Raw genomic sequence first — 18,725 nt, 5'->3', positions numbered from 1 at the left:
GCCGAAACCGATTGTACGCTAAATTCTCCTTCAAAATTTGATCACTCACCCATTTACTGACATAAGTCATTGTTGCTTAGCCAGCGTGCCAAAAACGTTACATTGCTATACAATTTCTCCCATACCATATGTTGACTATTTATTGTTTGGTCTCGATTATTAGCAGTTAATTGTGATATTTAAATAATAAAGGTACTTTAAAATTTTAATCTTGATGAATTCGGCATTCAAGGTTATCTAGTTGGAGCGAATCTACCAATAATTAATCTAAGGTTAAAATATAATTTTTTATAAGTTACCTATATTTTAATATTTCCGTTATGGAAAATTGGCTGTCGTTATGGAGTGCCAACTTTCGTGACGTACGTTTCTTTATCACTTTTATGTATTGTTGTTAAGGTTTTAAAGATGTTAATTGAAACATTGAATTGTTAACTTGCACGGGCTTCAAAAATGTAAAAATTGCACGTTTTACATGATTGAAACCATGTTCATGTATTTATTTATTGTGCCTATGTAATCTTAGCTTTAATTTGATACCGATGAATAAATTGAACGCAGTATTGATGCTTTGTTTTTTATTTAATTACCCATTTCTTACCGTGTCTCAGAGTTCCAAGAGGAAATTAACAATTATTTTGGCGCATATAATCTTTGTAAGTCTGTTAAGGTTGAAACGTTTAGTATCAAATATTATTTATTAAACGTACTCTGTCGATAAATGTTATCGATATCACTCCCTGCTGTTACGGACGACGCTACGCTTCCTAAGCACACTGGGTCCGAGCGAGAAAGACAAATGATTTATTGCCCGATGACTCGGTTCTTACTCGGGCACTATAGCAATTGGCAACCATTAAGAATAAGGCACCTTTAGCTTCTCGAGAAATTTCGCTTCGCTTTCAAGTCCGTTTTGCGTTTTTAAGCCAAATGGTCAAAGAATTAAAAAAACATTACACGGGTACAGTTAAAACACCGATGCTTTCTATATTAAATTTATTTAAAATCTAGAATTCTTATAAAAACTATTTCGATTAAGCTAATCATTTTAATGTGCTTCCACGATTTCTTGCGGGAACCACTGCGACGCTTCGAGCGCGTCCCAAACACATAATTCCGGGTCCAGGAATTCTTGGTTCATCTGATCCACGTCAATAACTCTCTTGTGATCTGTAAATAGAATTATTTCGTATAAGCACAATAATTACAAAGTCTCACCTAGTGGTTAGCATGGTCGACTACGGATTATGAGTTCATTAGTAATTGGTTCATTTATAATTGGGTAGGTCCTGAGTTTATCTGTGTCGAAACTTTCAATGCCAGCTCGGAATTAGGTTCCCGGTTCTACCCAAAGGCATTGTAAGTCTTGGGTCTTGGTTGTGACTTATGTGTTTTGTCTCTAGTGGTTAGTAATGATGCAGGCTAAGTTGGTAGTGGGATGACATGTTAGATGTAAGGAAGTTATGTTAAACTCAAATTCACCCCTAATCTTTCTTTAAACACCGTACCGGAACGCTTAACACGTTGGCTGCTGAAAACACAACGTTTGTGTTTGAAAACTACGTAACGCGTGTGCGGCTCGAACACGCTAGGCGTGTTAAAATAAATGTACCTACAAGGATGCGGCCGAACACGCTGGGCGTGTTTTTCCGGCGTTCTGCGAGTGCGGCAAACACAAACGCTGTGTTGTTTAAATATACTGTTAGAGCGGCCTTTACGCAACAAGTGTGTTATACGTTACCGCAAGTACGTTTTATTAAATATTAGTTAAACGTTAACGCAATTACGTTTTATTACATATTAGACAGTATACCTACTTAAAATTCGTTGTTTTGTGAGTTATCTAATCATTATACATGAGTGTTTTTCTTAATAATTCCCATGCCATCGAGAGAATCGACCATCACACGTATAACTAACAAGTTCATATAAAAAACATGTTTTCGACCAAATATTTGCAACAATAGTATAATACCATCGATCACTAAATAATACCCACCTAGATAATTGCATTGTTTTAAAATATTTTATAGGGACGCGAAATAGATATTGATATCGATATAGGATCGTCGTCCTATATTTTAGCATACTCTACAATGTTTTTCTGCAATAAAGGTATCCGCAACATAAGTTTGACGTCTATTTGTATATTTTTTAATATTTGTACGCCTGAGTTCGCCTGCACTATTTTCATTGGTATCGGTATCGTCAATAATTTATTTTATAAATATCGGTTTGCATTCCATTATACCGACAGAATTACAAAACGATGCATCCGCATCCTTATTTTTTCTTATCGTCTTAAATAAACGTTATCGGTGCGGCCAGCGGTACCAATAAACTACTCAGGAATGAGTTACTATTGTTTCGAATTTAAAAGTAAATTTAACAATGGTTCTCTATATTTACTGGAAGGATTATTATATTTAAAATGCATATTATTTTAAAATTTGCTTCTTTGTCGGCAATCCGCATTCGTATGTAAGTAGGTATTTAATACTGTTTTTTTACTTATTTATTTATCATGATTCGTAAATGACATTCACAAGTTACACACAGGTTGACGTTGCCGCGATTTTGAATATAGTAAAATAGTGTACCTACCAGATGTAAAGCCACTATATTTAAAGCTCTTTAGAAAATGATTATTTTTGAAAAAAAGAAAATCTGTGTTGACTACATTAAAGTTTTATTCTATTTTATCCAACAAAAAAATACAAATTGCTATTCAAATGCGACAAGTGTTGGGTTTTCATGTTGTTCAATAAATAAATGAGAAAATACGAGTGATGTAATAACACACCTGTTGCGTAAAGGCCGCATAGCTGTCGCGATAAGTTTAAACACGCCAGGCGTGTGGGGCCGCATGCTCGTAGCGCCTGTTTCGAATACGCTTCATCAGTGCTGAAAACACGCCTAGCGTGTAATCCTGCCGCACTCGTGTACCGTATTTGTTAATGTTAGGCAGCAGTCAACGTGTTAAGCGCTTGGCACCTCGGTAGAGTGGTAATCAGCCAGGGTCGCAGACGCCACCAGACTATATTAAATAAATATCTGTTGCCCGTGGCTTTGTACGCGGGTTTTTGGTTTTTCATGTATCCTGGGGGTACCGTACATTTCTCCAGGATAAAAAGCAGCCTATGTGTTAATCCAGGGTTATAATCTATCTCAAATCTAAAATTCCGACAAATTCGTTTTGTAGTTTTAGCGTGACAGAGTAACATCAAACAATCATCCATTCATCCATCCGTACAAACTCTGGCGTTTATAATATTATCGGGATGTAGCGGGCTAACCTTATCGGTTACTAAACATCGCACCGGAACGCTAAACTCTTGACCGCAGGTGTCTCTCAGTAGGGTGGTAACCACGCTGAAGCCTCTCACCATACCAGAGGAAATAAAATCCCGTATTTCCACATCACACACACGCATCCACAAATTTCACCTTCCAGCAAGGCTATGGGAAGGAAACATTTTTCTCCCCATCATAAAATTTTATCTTCTTTCTGAGTACAAGATTGTTGGTTCGATTTCCATAACTAGAAAATGTTTTTTTGTTTTTTACTCAATCAATAATTGTTAGTTTTAATAAAATTATTTACATTTTCTGATATTTACAATCAAAAACTGAGGTTAAATTGGATGAATAACATAAAATAAAAATGTAACTTAGAAATGAATAAAAGAAAAACGCTACAAGATGGCGCGTAAAAGAAAAACGTTACATTGCTATAAAATTTCTCCCATACCGTCTATAACTAAAAAATATATGAAAAAATCCAAATAATAAACGCGGGTAAACTTCTCCTATTACCTGCAGAGGGAACAAAAATTATATCCCCTGACTAGGGGATGCACGGATACATGGAATAGGAGTAGTTTACCCCCGTTTATTATTAAACATATATTATTGGGATATTATTTCCACTGGTGCGCCAGTGCTCTGAGAGTTGATAAAGCTGTGGGAGAAGAAAACTTAATATCCTTTCCCCGGGGAGATAATTGTTTCCGGCCCATGCCAGCTGTGCTTGAATCGGACCTCCCATTTAAATTATTACTGCGGAGGTCGTCAGGGGCCAAGGTCAGGAGGTTCATCTTTTTTTCCGGATACTCACCAACAAGAGCCAACTCGTCATTTTGTACTTTCGCGGGCGGCGGTTGCGCAGTGTCCGGGAGCTGTGGCTGTTGTTGCTGCGGCTGAGTGGCCGCGGCATTTTGGTCCTGCCCATAGTAACCCGACCACGCTGAGTAATTTTGCCAATACGCGGACGGATCGTAATAATGGTTGTACTCCTATAATTATAACTGCACGTTATTTTCGTTTCTCTATAACTTTATAATCGAATTATTGAAAGAAAAGCCAGATGATTGCCAGATGCGTTTAGTCTAAACTAGCGGATGCAATCGACTGTGTAGTGTTTTTTAGAATCGGTAAAGAGTAAGAATCCTACGTATACAACGTGTAACCAAAATTACGAAATAATTTTGAAGGATGCATAAAAGTATATATATTTCATAAGGATTCACCCTGTAAAAATATTAAATCCAAAGAAGGATATTCATTTTTCCATGCAAACTTATTCAAACCATTCGAAGTGTTTACATATATTGAAGATAAAAGACTGACACGCGCATATTACTGCACTACGCGACGCGTACCTAATAAAGTGACAGGTGTCACATGATTTTAATTATGCATGAGATGTTGGGGCTGTAAATGATTTCTTTCAGTAAAAACTATGGCAGTAGTTTACGATTTCGATTTCACAGATGGGTCTCAGAGACAGTTCATAATGTACCTCCAAAGCATGTGTTTTTTTAAATAAAGAATATGTATTAATAAAATATGAAATTATCCAAGAATACGTGTACAAGGGTTCATGACGATCGAATGTGTAGTTCTTGCGTGAAAGCGTAACAAACATCCATACATTCACATTTATAATATTAGTAAGGATAGCCTAGATATGTGCCTTATGAATAAGCTATACTTATAATAATCTGAATCCGAATCGGAATACGGTCCTAAAACCGTCTCATTCTGTCATCCGTCTCGACCGGCGCACTCCCATTTTTAGCATAGTCTATATATTGCAAGAAAAAAACATTACACGTCCGCAGTCGATACATCTTTTGCATCTGGCAATAATTTTCAAGGTTTCAAGCAACGCGTAACGAAAATTAGGTATAGGTAAACCAAGCGTTTTTGAATGCGAAAGCTTTTTTTCATTCGTCTCAAAGCGTAGTTGCAGCTATAAATATAGAAAACTAAGTAACTAGCATGACAATTTAAAACGCTATTCAAGTTGTATAATGCCTCCAGGGCAGTTTTAAAGCTTGTAAAATGCACTATACAGCTTATATAGCTTCTTATATTATGCATACGGCGTATTTTCTACGCACAGACGTAGTGGTTTCAAAGGCAGATTTTTGAATTTGTATCGATACTAAAGCTCTCACAACTCTGCATACATAATATATGTGTCAATACGCATGACAAGCCTTGTATCGCTTAAAGTATTTTTTTTACTTGTCTTATAATGTAAGCAATGTTTTCATTAGTTATTCGTGTCAAGTTTGTTTTAAAAATATAAGTGCGATAAAAAAAGAAACACGCAATAAAAAGACGAGTTTTTTATCCGCGTTTCTGATACGTGCCGCTAAGATGTGGAACGTCCTCCCGGCAACTGTGTTTCCTGCCACGTATAGTTTAGACTCCTAGAGTGAATATTTTCTAGGCAAACGTGCTCCAACCTAGACCTCATCATTGCTAACGGGCATGAATGACGTCAAGCGCTGGCCTGTAGTTAATAAAAAAAAAGACCCTTCCCTTATTTGTTTTTATTATTTTCTAAGCAATTTGATAATAAACTTTACACTAAAAAGAAACAAAAATATTGATTACTTTTATAAGTCGAGTAAAAAAAAGTCTGTAAATGCAAATATAGCTAATAGCGCTACAGTTAAAATGCCTTAAAGTGGGTTGTCATTGCGTAGAAAATACTCAGGGTGCAAAGCGCTTATGATTGGCGTGGGTATTCTGAAGTAGGTAATGGAATTATGAAATATAAAAACACGTACAATATTGTCCTATACAAAGTTAATACTAATCTAGCATGAATGACAAAACTCAATTTAATTAAAAATATTCTTAAATATTTTTTTTTCCACTACAGGTAGCCCTTGACTGCAATCTCACATGGTAGTCTCACATGATACAGTCTAAAATGGAGGCAGGCGAGCCTGTTAGGGAGTATGGCAGTTATTTTAAACCCATAACTTTAATCGTTAATATTAAACTCAAGTCCAGTTTTCACTGTATAACTGGCTGGCTAATAAAACATATTGGCTGGGCCGTAGGATGAAATATTTGGCTGAACTTACAAGGATTTCGTTTGATTATACCTGACTGACTAATTTCTAACGGCTCCAACATAATCTACATGAAGTCAGCTCTTTATAAATTTCATCACATGAATCTGAGAACAATATTACAGTATTTTGGGAAAGGGCCCTGATTTCTGTGATTGCAGATTCAAACTCACAACACAACACAAGTACTTACTTAGTTTGACAACAACAAAACTAGTTCTTTGATTATGCTTTGAATGCAACAGAGAATAAGGACCCTTAATGATGATGAAAAATATCTATACGAATATTAATCTAGCTTAAATTTACCTTAGGCACTCTATTAGAAGCATATTTTTCTTCTACCCTAAATAAATCATTATTAACTTTAATAAGGATTTATTAATATTATGACTTAAGTCATGACTTATATAAGCGTGTAAGTTACATTTATCTGTGACTACATGAATAAGCATAACTTTTGCGGCTTTAAACATATGCTGTATAATAATAAATTAATATATATTACTCATAACTTAATTTGTTCATGCACACACACACAAAATTGTGTAGTTTATCTTTATATAAAGATAGACGTAAAAAGAGATCTACATTAAAGCACACAAGAATATGCATCAATACAATCACAGTTCATACCGTGCCACTGTTATATGTTGGTGCGTTTGCAGTTGCAGGTGAAGAGTTCTGTGGGGTAACAGCCCCTTTAGGCTTTGGCACAGCTGTACATATTTTAAGAGGCTTATTTCCTAGACCTGTGTATCCATTCATAGCGTACAGTGCATTACGCTGTTCATCTTCACTGCCAAAACGCACAAAGCCATAACCTTTTGTATAGCCAGAGCCATCTAATATAACTGAAAGATTAATATTTACTTGATTATCAAATAGCTGTTAACAAAATTATTTATTGGAAAGGATTCCAGATTAGACATAGTTACTTAATAGTACAAAAATAATTATTTAACTTTATCATAGGTTATAATTTGTCTGAGTCATAGTGTAAAATCGTCAAACACTTTCATCCCCTCTTCCAAAGGAACCAAGCTTAATGTAGGGATAAAAAGTATCCTATATTACTACACATCCTTATTATTACACATAAGAATATGTGTACAAAGTTTCATTAGAATTGGTTAAGTAGTTTTTGCATAAAATCGTAACAAACAAACTTACATTGACATTTATAATATTAGTAGGGAAGTAGGGATATTAATAATATATATAATTGGCTCATAGTTAGAAATATTAGTTCATACCTTTTGCAGTTTTAATAGAATTGTATTTTCCTGCAAACACCCTGTATAGGGAATAGTCATCCACATCAGGACTAAGGTCACCAACCCATACGGAGAACTCTCTCTCCTGTTGTATATTAGATCTAGCCTCCCTCGATGCTGTGTTTAGTCTGAATCGGACAACTGGAAATGTACCAGGTATGGGTTTTCCATTAAGTTTGTGCATTGTGTCTATAGCTTCTTCATCAGTCTTAAAAATATAAAGTAAATGAGTTAATATCCCATAGAAGAATAATCAATTCTGGACCATACGTGTATTGCGTATATTCTTACTAGAGTACTTTTTGGAAAATTCTAACTAGGCTACTTATTGGGAGTACCAGTGCACAAGCAAAGCTGAGCTAGGCCTTTTGCAGGTGGTATGGGCAGGGAGAAGACCCTGCATTCCCCCGTACCACCCCAATTCATTGCCCTCTTGAGGGGCCAAGTTGACTATACACATGATATCCAATTCTACCAATCCCATTCTGAGTATTGTCAGCTTTTTAAACTTCTATTAGCCCTCACTCAACTCAACTTTTCACATCCTTTCATATCTTCTTTGGCCTTCCTATACATCTTTATCTTTCCAAATAGATATTTAAAATTCTTCTGTACTCTTCTTCTTACTATTACCTGACATTATAGCAAGATTTTATGTATGAATGATTCATGACAAAAGGCAATTTATCAACATCATCTTCATAGAACATAGCCCACACATTGCTTCAATGTGGGTTGGTGGGCTTTAACAAACGTGCTCACCAGTGCATGACAGCTGATATCCTAACTCGGCGGCACAAGGTTTTACACACGAACGATAAAGACTTCCTTTTAGAATAGAACATACCTGGAAGTGAACGAATGCATACCCGGCTGGTTCCCCGGTAAATTTATTTCTCATTACTTTTACAGCAAGCGGACGTTGCCCCATACGATGAAACGCTGCCATTATAAAACTCTCCGTCATATTCGGCTCCAACTAAAATTAATGTAGTATTTAATAAATAAACAAACAAACGGAATTCACGGAAAATAAAATAAAACTTACACTGCCCATCCATAATTGACATTGCATGGACATTCTTGATAATTATCAATAAATACAATATTCAGGTAATGTAAATATGAATATTTCAGGTTATCATCTGATAAGCAAAGTAATGTAAAGTCACAAACTAATAATTAATTTTTGAACACTTTTATAAATAAAATTTACTTTTTCTATACAAATTTTTGTTACTTCAATCCGTTTAATGATTTTTAATTTGTACCCTTCAGGACAGGCAAAGATCATTAACCATACAGCCTACTTACTGCCTGTTCAGTCGTATAATATATTCAATTCAATTCTTGTTTATGGCTTTAATTGAGTGTTCCTCTGTTTTACTTTTGACAGACTTTCTGGTTTAGACAACAATTTTTTGTTCGTTTTCTTTATGGAGGGTAGAGGTAAGGAGAGTCATCTTATATGGGAGAAAAGTTGAAAAAGTGTCCAGATGTATGCGCTAAATAACAGTTCAAAAATCCTCCACAATGACGCTGGTGGATGCACAGGGTATGGTATGAATGTAGCAATCGTAGATGAATTGAAGTATGCCGAGTTAAAAAATTTAATGTCATTATCGACTAAAGTAGTTAATTATTGAGAATTTCAACAACTTACGTTGTACAAAATATTGTGGTAAATATAACCTTACTTCCTTGTTTATTTTTCAAGCCTACTCTAACAATATTTATATTTGGCGCTTCTTTTAAGAGTTACCTTGATGCAAATGTGGCGCCATCCTAAATTAATACATTTTGACGACACTTTTTCATATACACAGATGATCCTCCTTACCTCTAGAAAACTATGGAGGCATAGTTTTCTTAGTTTTCTTTGACGTTAAACGTCAGATTTAAAAAGCACATGGGCTTACGGCTCCGACTTCTATCTTTTTGAATCTGGATTCCAGAGAACTAAACTTTTTTTGTATATGGAAAATCATAGCTTAATATTATAAAGAGGTAACGTTTGTGAGTTTGTGACTTAGGGTAATTTCTGGATCTACTGAGCCAATTTTCAAAATTATTTCACCAATAGAAAGCTACGTTATTGTGGAGTGTCATAGGTTATTCATTAAACTGAAAACTCAAAACTTCAAAAGAACCTTGCGAAGTAGTCAGATCTGCAAAGTAAGTCGGAAAAAACGGTCGAACGAAAACGTTCCTTACGAACGCTGCCTTAAAGATGAGAGATGCATGATTGAGTTCTTTAGAAAAGTTGTAGAGCTTGATAATGCCTAAAATAAAGTTGCGACACATGCATTACGTAAAACTTTTATAATTAAGTAACAAAAAGTCGTTTTTAATATTAAAAATATTATTAAAATCTTTATTTTTGTTTATTGGTCATATTATCAAAAATTATGAATTCGTAACCAAATAAGTAAACTTATTATTAATTAAAGACTTTTCCCTTTTACTGCATATAAATTTGACGAATGGTTAAAGAGATAATAACGAGATAGTATGGAACCGCGACCATGTCGTAATATTTTGAGTGATATTATTAATTTTACTAGACAATTTTTTATATGTTTAACATGACAATCTATCTATGCAGAAATGTTAGCAAAAATCAATGTTATATCGGGTTGAAACTCCTGAAAGACCGTATAGTATTTTTGTACCTAATAATAACATAATATTGTATAGAAATAGGCTTTACTTTGCGGAATTCCATGATATATTATGAAAATTAAACTTGATTTGCTAATGTGCGAAAAGCAATGGAATCTGTCATTTATAATTTCTTCAATCTTTATACTATACACCAAACATTGCTTACAATTATCTATTTTAAAGTCATCATCTCCTGAGGATGCTCCGGTGTCGGAGCGAAAAGTACATAACATTGCCAAAGATCTGATTGGTGTGGAGAATAAAGATTTAAGAAATTATAAATTACACCATACAAATTCTCCTGCAGGTCTTGCTTTTCTCCGAGTTAAGCAAATTAAGCCTAATTTTCATAAATAACATTTAATCTGAAATATACTATATAGAGTAGTTTTGAACACTTAAAAATTAACATTATTTATTCACTCATCATCATTTCATTCACTCATTAGTAACCTGCTAATATGTCAATTATAGCATGCGATTACGAATTAGCTAACGCGACCACACTACGGTCATCAGTGTGAAATGTGGCAAAAGCTGCAAAAAATATCCTTTTTGAGCTATTCCGATGCGTGCGATGCGTGAACGGTACACGTTCCGCAAAAACAACGGAAGTATGTAATAAGTATTACGGAATTGTTCACAGAACAATATTTGGAATTTTGAAAAATATTACAAGGGAATTACTCTAAAAGTTCTAAGAAACAGTCCGTGCCAACATATGAGTATTTTATAAGGTTATACGTGGACGAAGTCTCATACGCGAGGGACTGCTAGTAGTGCGTATATACTCACAAAATAATAAGCAAGTTCGTATCTCGGGGCTCCCTAGTCAGCTTATTGAGTTCAGTGATAAATGGTAAAACCATAGATATTTCTGTGGTGGGTTGGTAATCCTGAAAATCGCATTGACATTTGACATTTGGCATTTTTGTTCATTGGTTAAAAATGACGTGTGAACTAAAAATATGACTCAGAAAGTAGAGCAATTAGGAACATTTGTGAAATTATTTTTTTTGTATCCTGTGTGTATAACAACATCAACACTAAAAACTAATAGGTAGTGCCTAATAGTTATTAATGTAATCATGGACAAGGTTTGTTAAGTCATACAAATAGTATCAATAGAAAAGTTTATTGAGATCTTTATCTACAATGTCCCGTCTTGATAATATGGATGCTTTAGAAAAGCAATTAGCTGAACTCCAAATGGCAAAGGACCAGAATTCACCCGGAAAAGTGAAAAAGATACCACCAGCTGTGCCACCCAAGAAGAAGGCTCAACCGCAAGTTCCTCGTAGCGCTGCCGTCAACACTTTACGTGAGCCATCTTATTCTTCTAAGATATCTCCTATACAAAACAACGTAATACCGCCGCCACCACCGCCTCCGCCGACGTATAGTAACGTACCACAGCATCCCAGTAATACTCATCCAATGCATAAGGATTATGCAAAGGTGACACAACTGTCACTTCACAGCCACCCGTTCATGCAAAACTCATTGATGCCTTCGAAAGGATACGCCACCATGTACAGTAATGTGTTACCGCAATATCAGTACAGTAACCCACCCCCACCACCTCCTCCTCCCCTAAATATAACACCACCAAAGTCATTTGATTCAAACCATAATAATGAAGAATATATACCGCCACCCTCACCAGTAAGCTCCAATTATAGTGAATTAATGAGAGCAACTTCAAACTTTAACCAGGATAGACAGTCATATCCTGCCATATATCAAAACGAATATCCTGAATACGGAGTATCACAAGCTTCAACATATGAATCAATTTATGAGCCTATAAATCCAAACCCAACCATAAATGTGGGACACTCCAATAACAATCAAAGTTATAAAAGTAACCTGATACATGCAGGAAAATCTCCACTGCCCAAGGAAGAAGAGGTTGATGCACTTACTAACATGCTTGTTCAGTCCATAAGTGATAGTCAGGATATAGATGTTTTTGGTACATGTGTAATATGTGACCAAAGAGTTGTAGGGGAGAGTTCTGGGTGCACTGCTATGGGTAATGTGTACCATGTCAAATGTTTCTGTTGCCATCGCTGCAATATGAACTTACAAGGCAAACCATTTTATGCAGTGGAAGGATATCCTTATTGTGAAGTTGATTATTATGAAACTTTAGAAAAGTGTTCAGTCTGCAATGACCCCATATTAGATAGGATTTTGAGAGCTACAGGCAAACCCTATCACCCTACTTGTTTTTCCTGTGTTGTTTGTGGTAAAAGTCTTGATGGTGTACCATTTACAGTTGATGCAATGAATCAAATCCACTGTATTGAAGATTTCCATAAAAAGTTTGCTCCACGCTGTTGTGTATGTGAGCTACCAATAATGCCTGAAGAAGGAGAAGAGGAAACTGTAAGGGTGGTTGCTTTAGACCGCAGCTTCCATGTACGTTGCTATAAATGTGAAGATTGTGGCCTTGTATTGTCATCAGAAGCTCAAGGTCGTGGTTGTTACCCACTTGATGATCACATTCTGTGTAAAGCCTGCAATGCTCATCGCATTCGTCTTCTCACTAATGTGATGACAACTGACCTATAAATTTACAATATCTTCACCTTGAATAGGATATTTTTAAGTTATTCTATATGACATTATAAAATATCATATTCATTTACGAGTTCTGCCATTATAATATTTTATTAGTAATGTCTAAGTATCAGTACTGTATTTATCACTAGTGTGTTATATTGCAAAGATATTTTATTTTGATAAGTCCTTTATATTTTCTAAGAGGTACAGTACAGAACAGTACATACCATAAAAATATATTCAAATATTGCATTAAATTACAAGACTGACATGGACTGTATGAACAATGTTTTGAAATCCAAAATTAAATAATTTAAATTGTGATATTATAAGTCAATTATATAGATGTAATTACATAATATATGTAATAAATTATTACAGAGCATTTTAAATGCACTTTATAATCATTATCCTAGTATTTAAGTGCTTATGCAATTTAATGGCAGCTGTATTGAGTATTTATTAAATGAATATTTGAAGTACATAAATAAAGTTATTATAGTTTTAAACCCTATTGTTTATATTTCGTACATCAATGAACCATGAAGAATTCATTACCGTCCATTTCTTTATTTGAATAAATAAATTTGATATAAAAAGTTATTAATAAAAAAGCTTGAGTGATTACAATATTTATTATATACAAAACAAAGCAAAAAATTTACAATACTGGCAGAAAATATTACTAAAATAAAGGCACATACATCACAGTACAATAACTTTTGGAATTCTTACATTGGCAAGAAAATATGTCAACAAAGAGTAGCAAATATTTTTTTTTCAAATATAATAAAATCTCTTTGAATATTAATTAATCCTTATAAAAAAATCTTCTGTATTACAACCAAAACTTATCAATTATAGGTATTATCTAAGACAAGACTTATAACATACTTTTCTGATCACATTATAGAAATAAAGAATTGGTACACTTCAGATGATAGCACAAAAGTTAAAAATATTTCAACAATTGAATAGTAACTCTTTTTTTTTTCCTTATCGGTTATTTCACTATGGCTATTATTATGAGTTAATCCATTGGCATTGGCATTGCAATCACTTTAGTTGAAAGCCCAAGGACAGTAATGCTATATCTTCTGTTTGTGTTACTGAAAAAAGAGATGTGATTGGTCAAAATGACTTTGCCGTAATCCATAAGACTTAGCAGACTAGTCTGTAAAAATACAAAATAGATAATCATGAAGATTTCAGACATACGCCTTCTGCATAGTCAACAAACAGAATAGCTTCAAATAGAATAGAATAAATCTTCATTAGGCAGGTATGTAAATGAATATTTGAGCTTATTTTTCATATAACTTATGGTGAGATCTATGTTTGTCTTGACTTTAAGTACAAATATTTTTAAACTTAAACATTTATGAATTATAACATACTGTAAATTTACAACATAGGAACTAAACAAAATTGTCTAAAAAATTTGACTACACTTTATGTCTCAACTTTGTATTAAATCTTGGTGGACTTAGCACCTGTTTCATAAATAAAGATCTTTTTTCTTTTATACTTTTAGAGGTCATATGCATATCAATTATAGAACTAATCTTATCATCACATGGAATTCTATTTGGTTGTTTTTTGGAACAAGAAATATCTTTTATATCATTCAAAGTTTCAAACTGATTTTTAACATTCATTATATTTGAAGCATCTTGTTGAGGCACATTTTCTGAACAATGGTATAAGATTTCTTCATCGGAATTTAATGTCGCCTTTGGTTCAAATCGTTCTCTCAAAATGGAGAACTTTCGTCTTGGTCTATTCCTAACATTTTTCTTCATATTTAACACTTTAGAAGTTGAGGTATTTACTAAGCTTGATGGTGGTTCTTTTTGTATTAACGATTGTAATGATGGTGTTTTGCGGCTAAGTGAAAGGTCTTCGACTGAATTCAGTGGCAATGAGTTTTCAGACACTAGTTGCCATAAGAAGTCAATATCTTTATTTGAAAGATCATGCAATTGCTGTTCTGGTTTAGTATTTAGTTTTTTATTTTGAGTCTTCATGCAATTTGATTTTTGTCTCCGTACCGTATTTTTATTTTGGTTATTATTGTCTAAACAGAGCTTTGTAGACATTGGTAAAACAGTTAAATCTTTTATTGAGTCAAATTTAGTGCCATGTGATACATCTAAAATACAATCTTTTTCTAGTTGTGATTCCATTATATTGCTAGCATCAAATTTATAAGGTTCTTTCCAAATTGATTTCTTAAGGTTAGTTTCTGTTTTTTCGGAAGATAAAAACTGAGGTGAATCCCACTGAAGTTCTCTCCTATGATATAAATTCCGTGGAGAGTTTGTAACAGTTGCTTTTCTAATCTCATCTATAGTTGCCACAAGCGAACTTTCTGAATTTAACCGTTTCTTACAAGATATATCTACATCACCCAAATCATCTAGTTCTTCTAATATTGGTTCTAAGTGATTTGGGTCTTTGTTAGAATCTATCACATAAGGTTTTGCTAAAAAGGTGTCATCATTAGAATGGCACATCATTGTATTTACATAATCTTCTTGACTCCTATCAAATTTCACGAAAACATTAGAGTATGTATGCGGCTTTTTAGGAAGTGATGGTGCAGCTAATATAGCATTTTTTAATTCCTGCGACAGACAACTGCTAATTTCAGAACTACCTGAAGTCAGGGTATCTCGACTCCTATCTCTTACTACGCTTCCATCATGTAGCCAATTTTCTATGTCACAGTATCCATTCCATGATCTTAAACCCCACGCTTCTCTTGCAATGTTGACTGCACATATATTTTCATAATCATGAACAGACAAAATTTCAGTTGGTGTGTCAAGATCACGCTTAGAATGTAGTAATTCTCTAGATATACCATTTTTTATTTTATCTTTCTTGGTGTACATTTCTTTTAGTATATCCAGTGCTATCCTCTGTATATTTTCGATATCTGCGTCTTGATTACCAACTTTTATATTTTTTAAAGCGCTTAAACACAGTTTCTGAACAATATTTTCGTTAAAAGTATTTATGTCTGAACTATTTATATCACTAAAACTTAAATCCAAATCCATATCTATAGAATCTGATGATGTTTTTTTATTCGATCCATCAGTTTCATGACTAACTTCTGAACTATGATCAGTCTTGATAGTTTTAGCAAAAGTTTCGTTGACAATATTGCAAGCTTCTAAATTTAAATTTGTTAGCTCTTCTCGCAATTCATCGGAAGAACAAATCCCACGGCGTTTTTGCAGGTTTAAAGTACTTGAAGTTATTTCGTCTATTGAGCTCTCAAAGTTTTTAATCGAAAACAACTTAAGTGTTAGTTCTGTGGGTGAAAAAACTTTCTTTTTTGTATTTTTAGTACTGGCATTTGGAATATCTCTCTTTGTTGTAAGCGTTTGTGGTGTGTTCTCTATGGTATATATTTCTATACTGGATACATCCACGCTTAAGTTTCCAACTGGAGCAGATGTGAAGGTTGGTGAGCCAGATCGGGCAATCCAATGGTCTAATAAAAACTTTTTATCTGCTGTATCACTATCATTTTGTGGTAGCTGTGGTATTGTTACATTATCACTTCTGTAAATAAAAATCAAAATTAGAAACATATTCAATACTTTACATTAACTACAAATCAAAAATTTCATCACCTTGTCTCAGTGATTTTATTGGAACTTTTGAAAGATCTAACATGATTTAATCCATTACTCTTGTTGTTTTTATCATAGATTTGGGGTACCACTTTGTTATTTAATTCAACATCATCTTGTGCATTTTTCCATGGGATAGGTCCTTTTGAATGAAAATATCTATAGTACAAAATCATTGCGATCATACCTAAAACAGATTGTCGTATTTAAATCATATATCATCATATATTATAACTTCAAATATAATTATTTCAAGATATTAAGAACTTACCAATAACAGTTCCAGCAGTTACACATACAGTTGCAGCTATGGACCAAGACTTTTGTTGCCTTTCGAAATCTGATATTAATACATATAGGAATAAACTTCCAAAGTTTTGAGTCACAATAAGTGTGTAAAACATCAACAAGCGATATCTTGTATGACCTTCTCTTAAATTAATGTAACAGAAGCAATATACAAAACCCATAACAGCATTGTAAAATGTTTCTTCTAATTTATTTGGACAGAAAGTTGTTTTTTGTGTGATAATCCAGAATGTCATAGCAGACCAATGAAGACCTAGAACCAATAAATTAATAAGTAGTTATATGTGCTAAGCAATGTTATGAATATACAAAAATATCAATAAAAATATTACCCAATGGAATAAGTGTCCATATTCCAAAAATTATGGTGAATAATAAGACACCTGCAATTCTTCCCACTAATATGCCAAAGTGCCATGTTAACTTTAGTAAAATGGAACTCCATTTAAAGTCATCTGAAGTGAATGATGCAATACTGTATATATATGTCACACAACCCCATATTACTGATGCTATTGAGGCCACCAATGCAAAGACTGAAAAAAAATATTTATAAAATTAAAATAAATAAATAAATATACTACGACATTGCACACATCGCCATCTAGCCCCAAAGTAAGCGTAGCTTGTGTTATAAGTACTGAGATCAGTCATCTCAGAATAATATACATAAATACTTATAAAGATAAACACCCAGACACTGAAAAACATTCATGTTTATCACACAAATATTTTCCAGTTGTGGGATTAAAAGCCAGGGCCTTGGACTCAGGAAGCAGGGTCGCTGCCCACTGCGCCAGTCGGCCGTAAATCTGTATGCATTTTATGAAAAGAAAAAAAATATTATATATTCTTTTCATCAGCAAACAATTTGCCGCTTTTCATAAAGAATACATTAAATTATATTGAATATTTCATACCTTTCGTGTGATAATTCTCGTTCAACATTACTATTGCATATGTTTGCAATATGATTTGTGGTACAGTCCCTGTGAATATATACAAAAAATGCAACAAACTTAAATCATTCCTTTGACTTATTAACTTCTGAGTTTTTATTGATTCTAAGTTTTTGCAGGAGAAAACTTTTTGAAGGAATATTATGTACCTGCAATAAATAAAAATTATAATACATAAGTATTCCAAAAATTATGATACATAAATTATTATACATTAACTAAATAAACAAAAAAAATATGCAGAAATACAAAGATCAATGTTAAGCATGTGTAGGTTACCATTTTTTTGTTACCTTTCCAGCAATCCAACAAGGCAGCAGTGTGTAATCCAGTGACGCATGTTTGATTGCTGATCAATAATAAACCATCTCATGGAGAAAATATTAATTAAAATATTTGGAGATAGTATAAATATTAATGTTGACAAAGCCCAGTATAAATAACCATCTTTACAATATTCAGCAAATACTAATATATCTGAAAGGAAAATAATAAATTACATGTATGCTCATGTTTTTTTAGTTTTGTATACAAAAAAAACTTTGACTATTTACTTATTCAAGCGCTTTATTTAAACTATCAATTATATCCATAAAAAGAAAAACAACAAACCTGTAGTTAAATCAGCAAGAATACACACGAGAGATATGAAAACACTTAAAACATTAAATACACAATAATTTTCATCTTGATTGCATTCAGTCTTTCTTTCTGTTATAGTCCCAAGCCTACAAGCTTCTGCCATTGTTCGAAATAATGCGCATGAGAACAATTTTAAAGCTATAACTTAATTTGATTATGAATAAAATAAGGAGTCTCTCTTATAATATTAAAAAATATGATGTTGTTTATCTAAACATAAATAAATCAATTTAACGGCGGCGCGTACGCAGGTTGCATGGCCGAGGTCGCCGCACTCCATTCGCT

The 18,725-nt window shown here is 33.6% G+C and overlaps 3 protein-coding genes across 4 annotated transcripts; 1 reads left to right on the top strand and 2 right to left on the bottom strand.

Moving 5' to 3' along the window:
- Positions 1-981: 981 nt before the first annotated feature.
- Positions 982-8,938, bottom strand: LOC120633453 (tRNA selenocysteine 1-associated protein 1). 2 transcript variants are annotated; one of them, XM_039903662.1, is made up of 6 exons: positions 8,700-8,938; positions 8,499-8,630; positions 7,631-7,859; positions 7,011-7,228; positions 4,118-4,223; positions 982-1,170 (listed from the first exon to the last, which is right to left on the bottom strand). In XM_039903662.1, the coding sequence occupies exons 1-6, from the start codon at positions 8,730-8,732 to the stop codon at positions 1,049-1,051; spliced, it is 840 nt and encodes a 279-aa protein (XP_039759596.1). In that variant the 5' UTR covers positions 8,733-8,938; the 3' UTR covers positions 982-1,048. The 2 variants fall into 2 exon arrangements, with proteins under 2 accessions (XP_039759596.1, XP_039759595.1); XM_039903661.1 differs by having other exon boundaries at positions 4,118-4,295; positions 8,700-8,927.
- Positions 8,939-11,260: 2,322 nt separating this feature from the next.
- Positions 11,261-13,037, top strand: LOC120633322 (lipoma-preferred partner homolog). Its single transcript, XM_039903511.1, has one exon. The coding sequence runs from the start codon at positions 11,471-11,473 to the stop codon at positions 12,890-12,892; it is 1,422 nt and encodes a 473-aa protein (XP_039759445.1). The 5' UTR covers positions 11,261-11,470; the 3' UTR covers positions 12,893-13,037.
- Positions 13,038-14,166: 1,129 nt separating this feature from the next.
- LOC120633320 lies at positions 14,167-18,706 on the bottom strand. Its single transcript, XM_039903509.1, has 7 exons — positions 18,411-18,706; positions 18,092-18,275; positions 17,760-17,947; positions 17,172-17,375; positions 16,802-17,092; positions 16,531-16,717; positions 14,167-16,459 (listed from the first exon to the last, which is right to left on the bottom strand). Exons 1-7 carry the CDS (start codon positions 18,541-18,543, stop codon positions 14,329-14,331), a joined length of 3,318 nt encoding a protein of 1,105 aa, XP_039759443.1. The 5' UTR covers positions 18,544-18,706; the 3' UTR covers positions 14,167-14,328.
- Positions 18,707-18,725: the final 19 nt, after the last annotated feature.

This window comes from Pararge aegeria, chromosome 21 (genome assembly GCF_905163445.1).
Source record: "Pararge aegeria chromosome 21, ilParAegt1.1, whole genome shotgun sequence".
Lineage (NCBI taxonomy): Eukaryota > Metazoa > Arthropoda > Insecta > Lepidoptera > Nymphalidae > Pararge > Pararge aegeria.
This window is presented reverse-complemented; position numbering and strand designations above follow the sequence as displayed.

Coding starts and splice junctions, on each gene's coding strand:
- LOC120633453 (XM_039903661.1), bottom strand. CDS start 8,732: ATGTCCATGCAATGTCAATTATGGATGGGCAGT. Junction 8,631..8,699: donor GTCAATTATGGATGGGCAGT/GTAAGTTTTATT, acceptor CATTAATTTTAG/TTGGAGCCGAATATGACGGA. Junction 7,229..7,630: donor TTCTATTAAAACTGCAAAAG/GTATGAACTAAT, acceptor TTAATCTTTCAG/TTATATTAGATGGCTCTGGC.
- LOC120633322 (XM_039903511.1), top strand. CDS start 11,471: ATGTCCCGTCTTGATAATATGGATGCTTTAGAAAAGCAATTAGCTGAA.
- LOC120633320 (XM_039903509.1), bottom strand. CDS start 18,543: ATGGCAGAAGCTTGTAGGCTTGGGACTATAACAGAAAGAAAGACTGAA. Junction 17,376..17,759: donor CGAGAATTATCACACGAAAG/GTATGAAATATT, acceptor ATTTTTTTTCAG/TCTTTGCATTGGTGGCCTCA. Junction 16,460..16,530: donor AATAAAATCACTGAGACAAG/GTGATGAAATTT, acceptor TTTTATTTACAG/AAGTGATAATGTAACAATAC.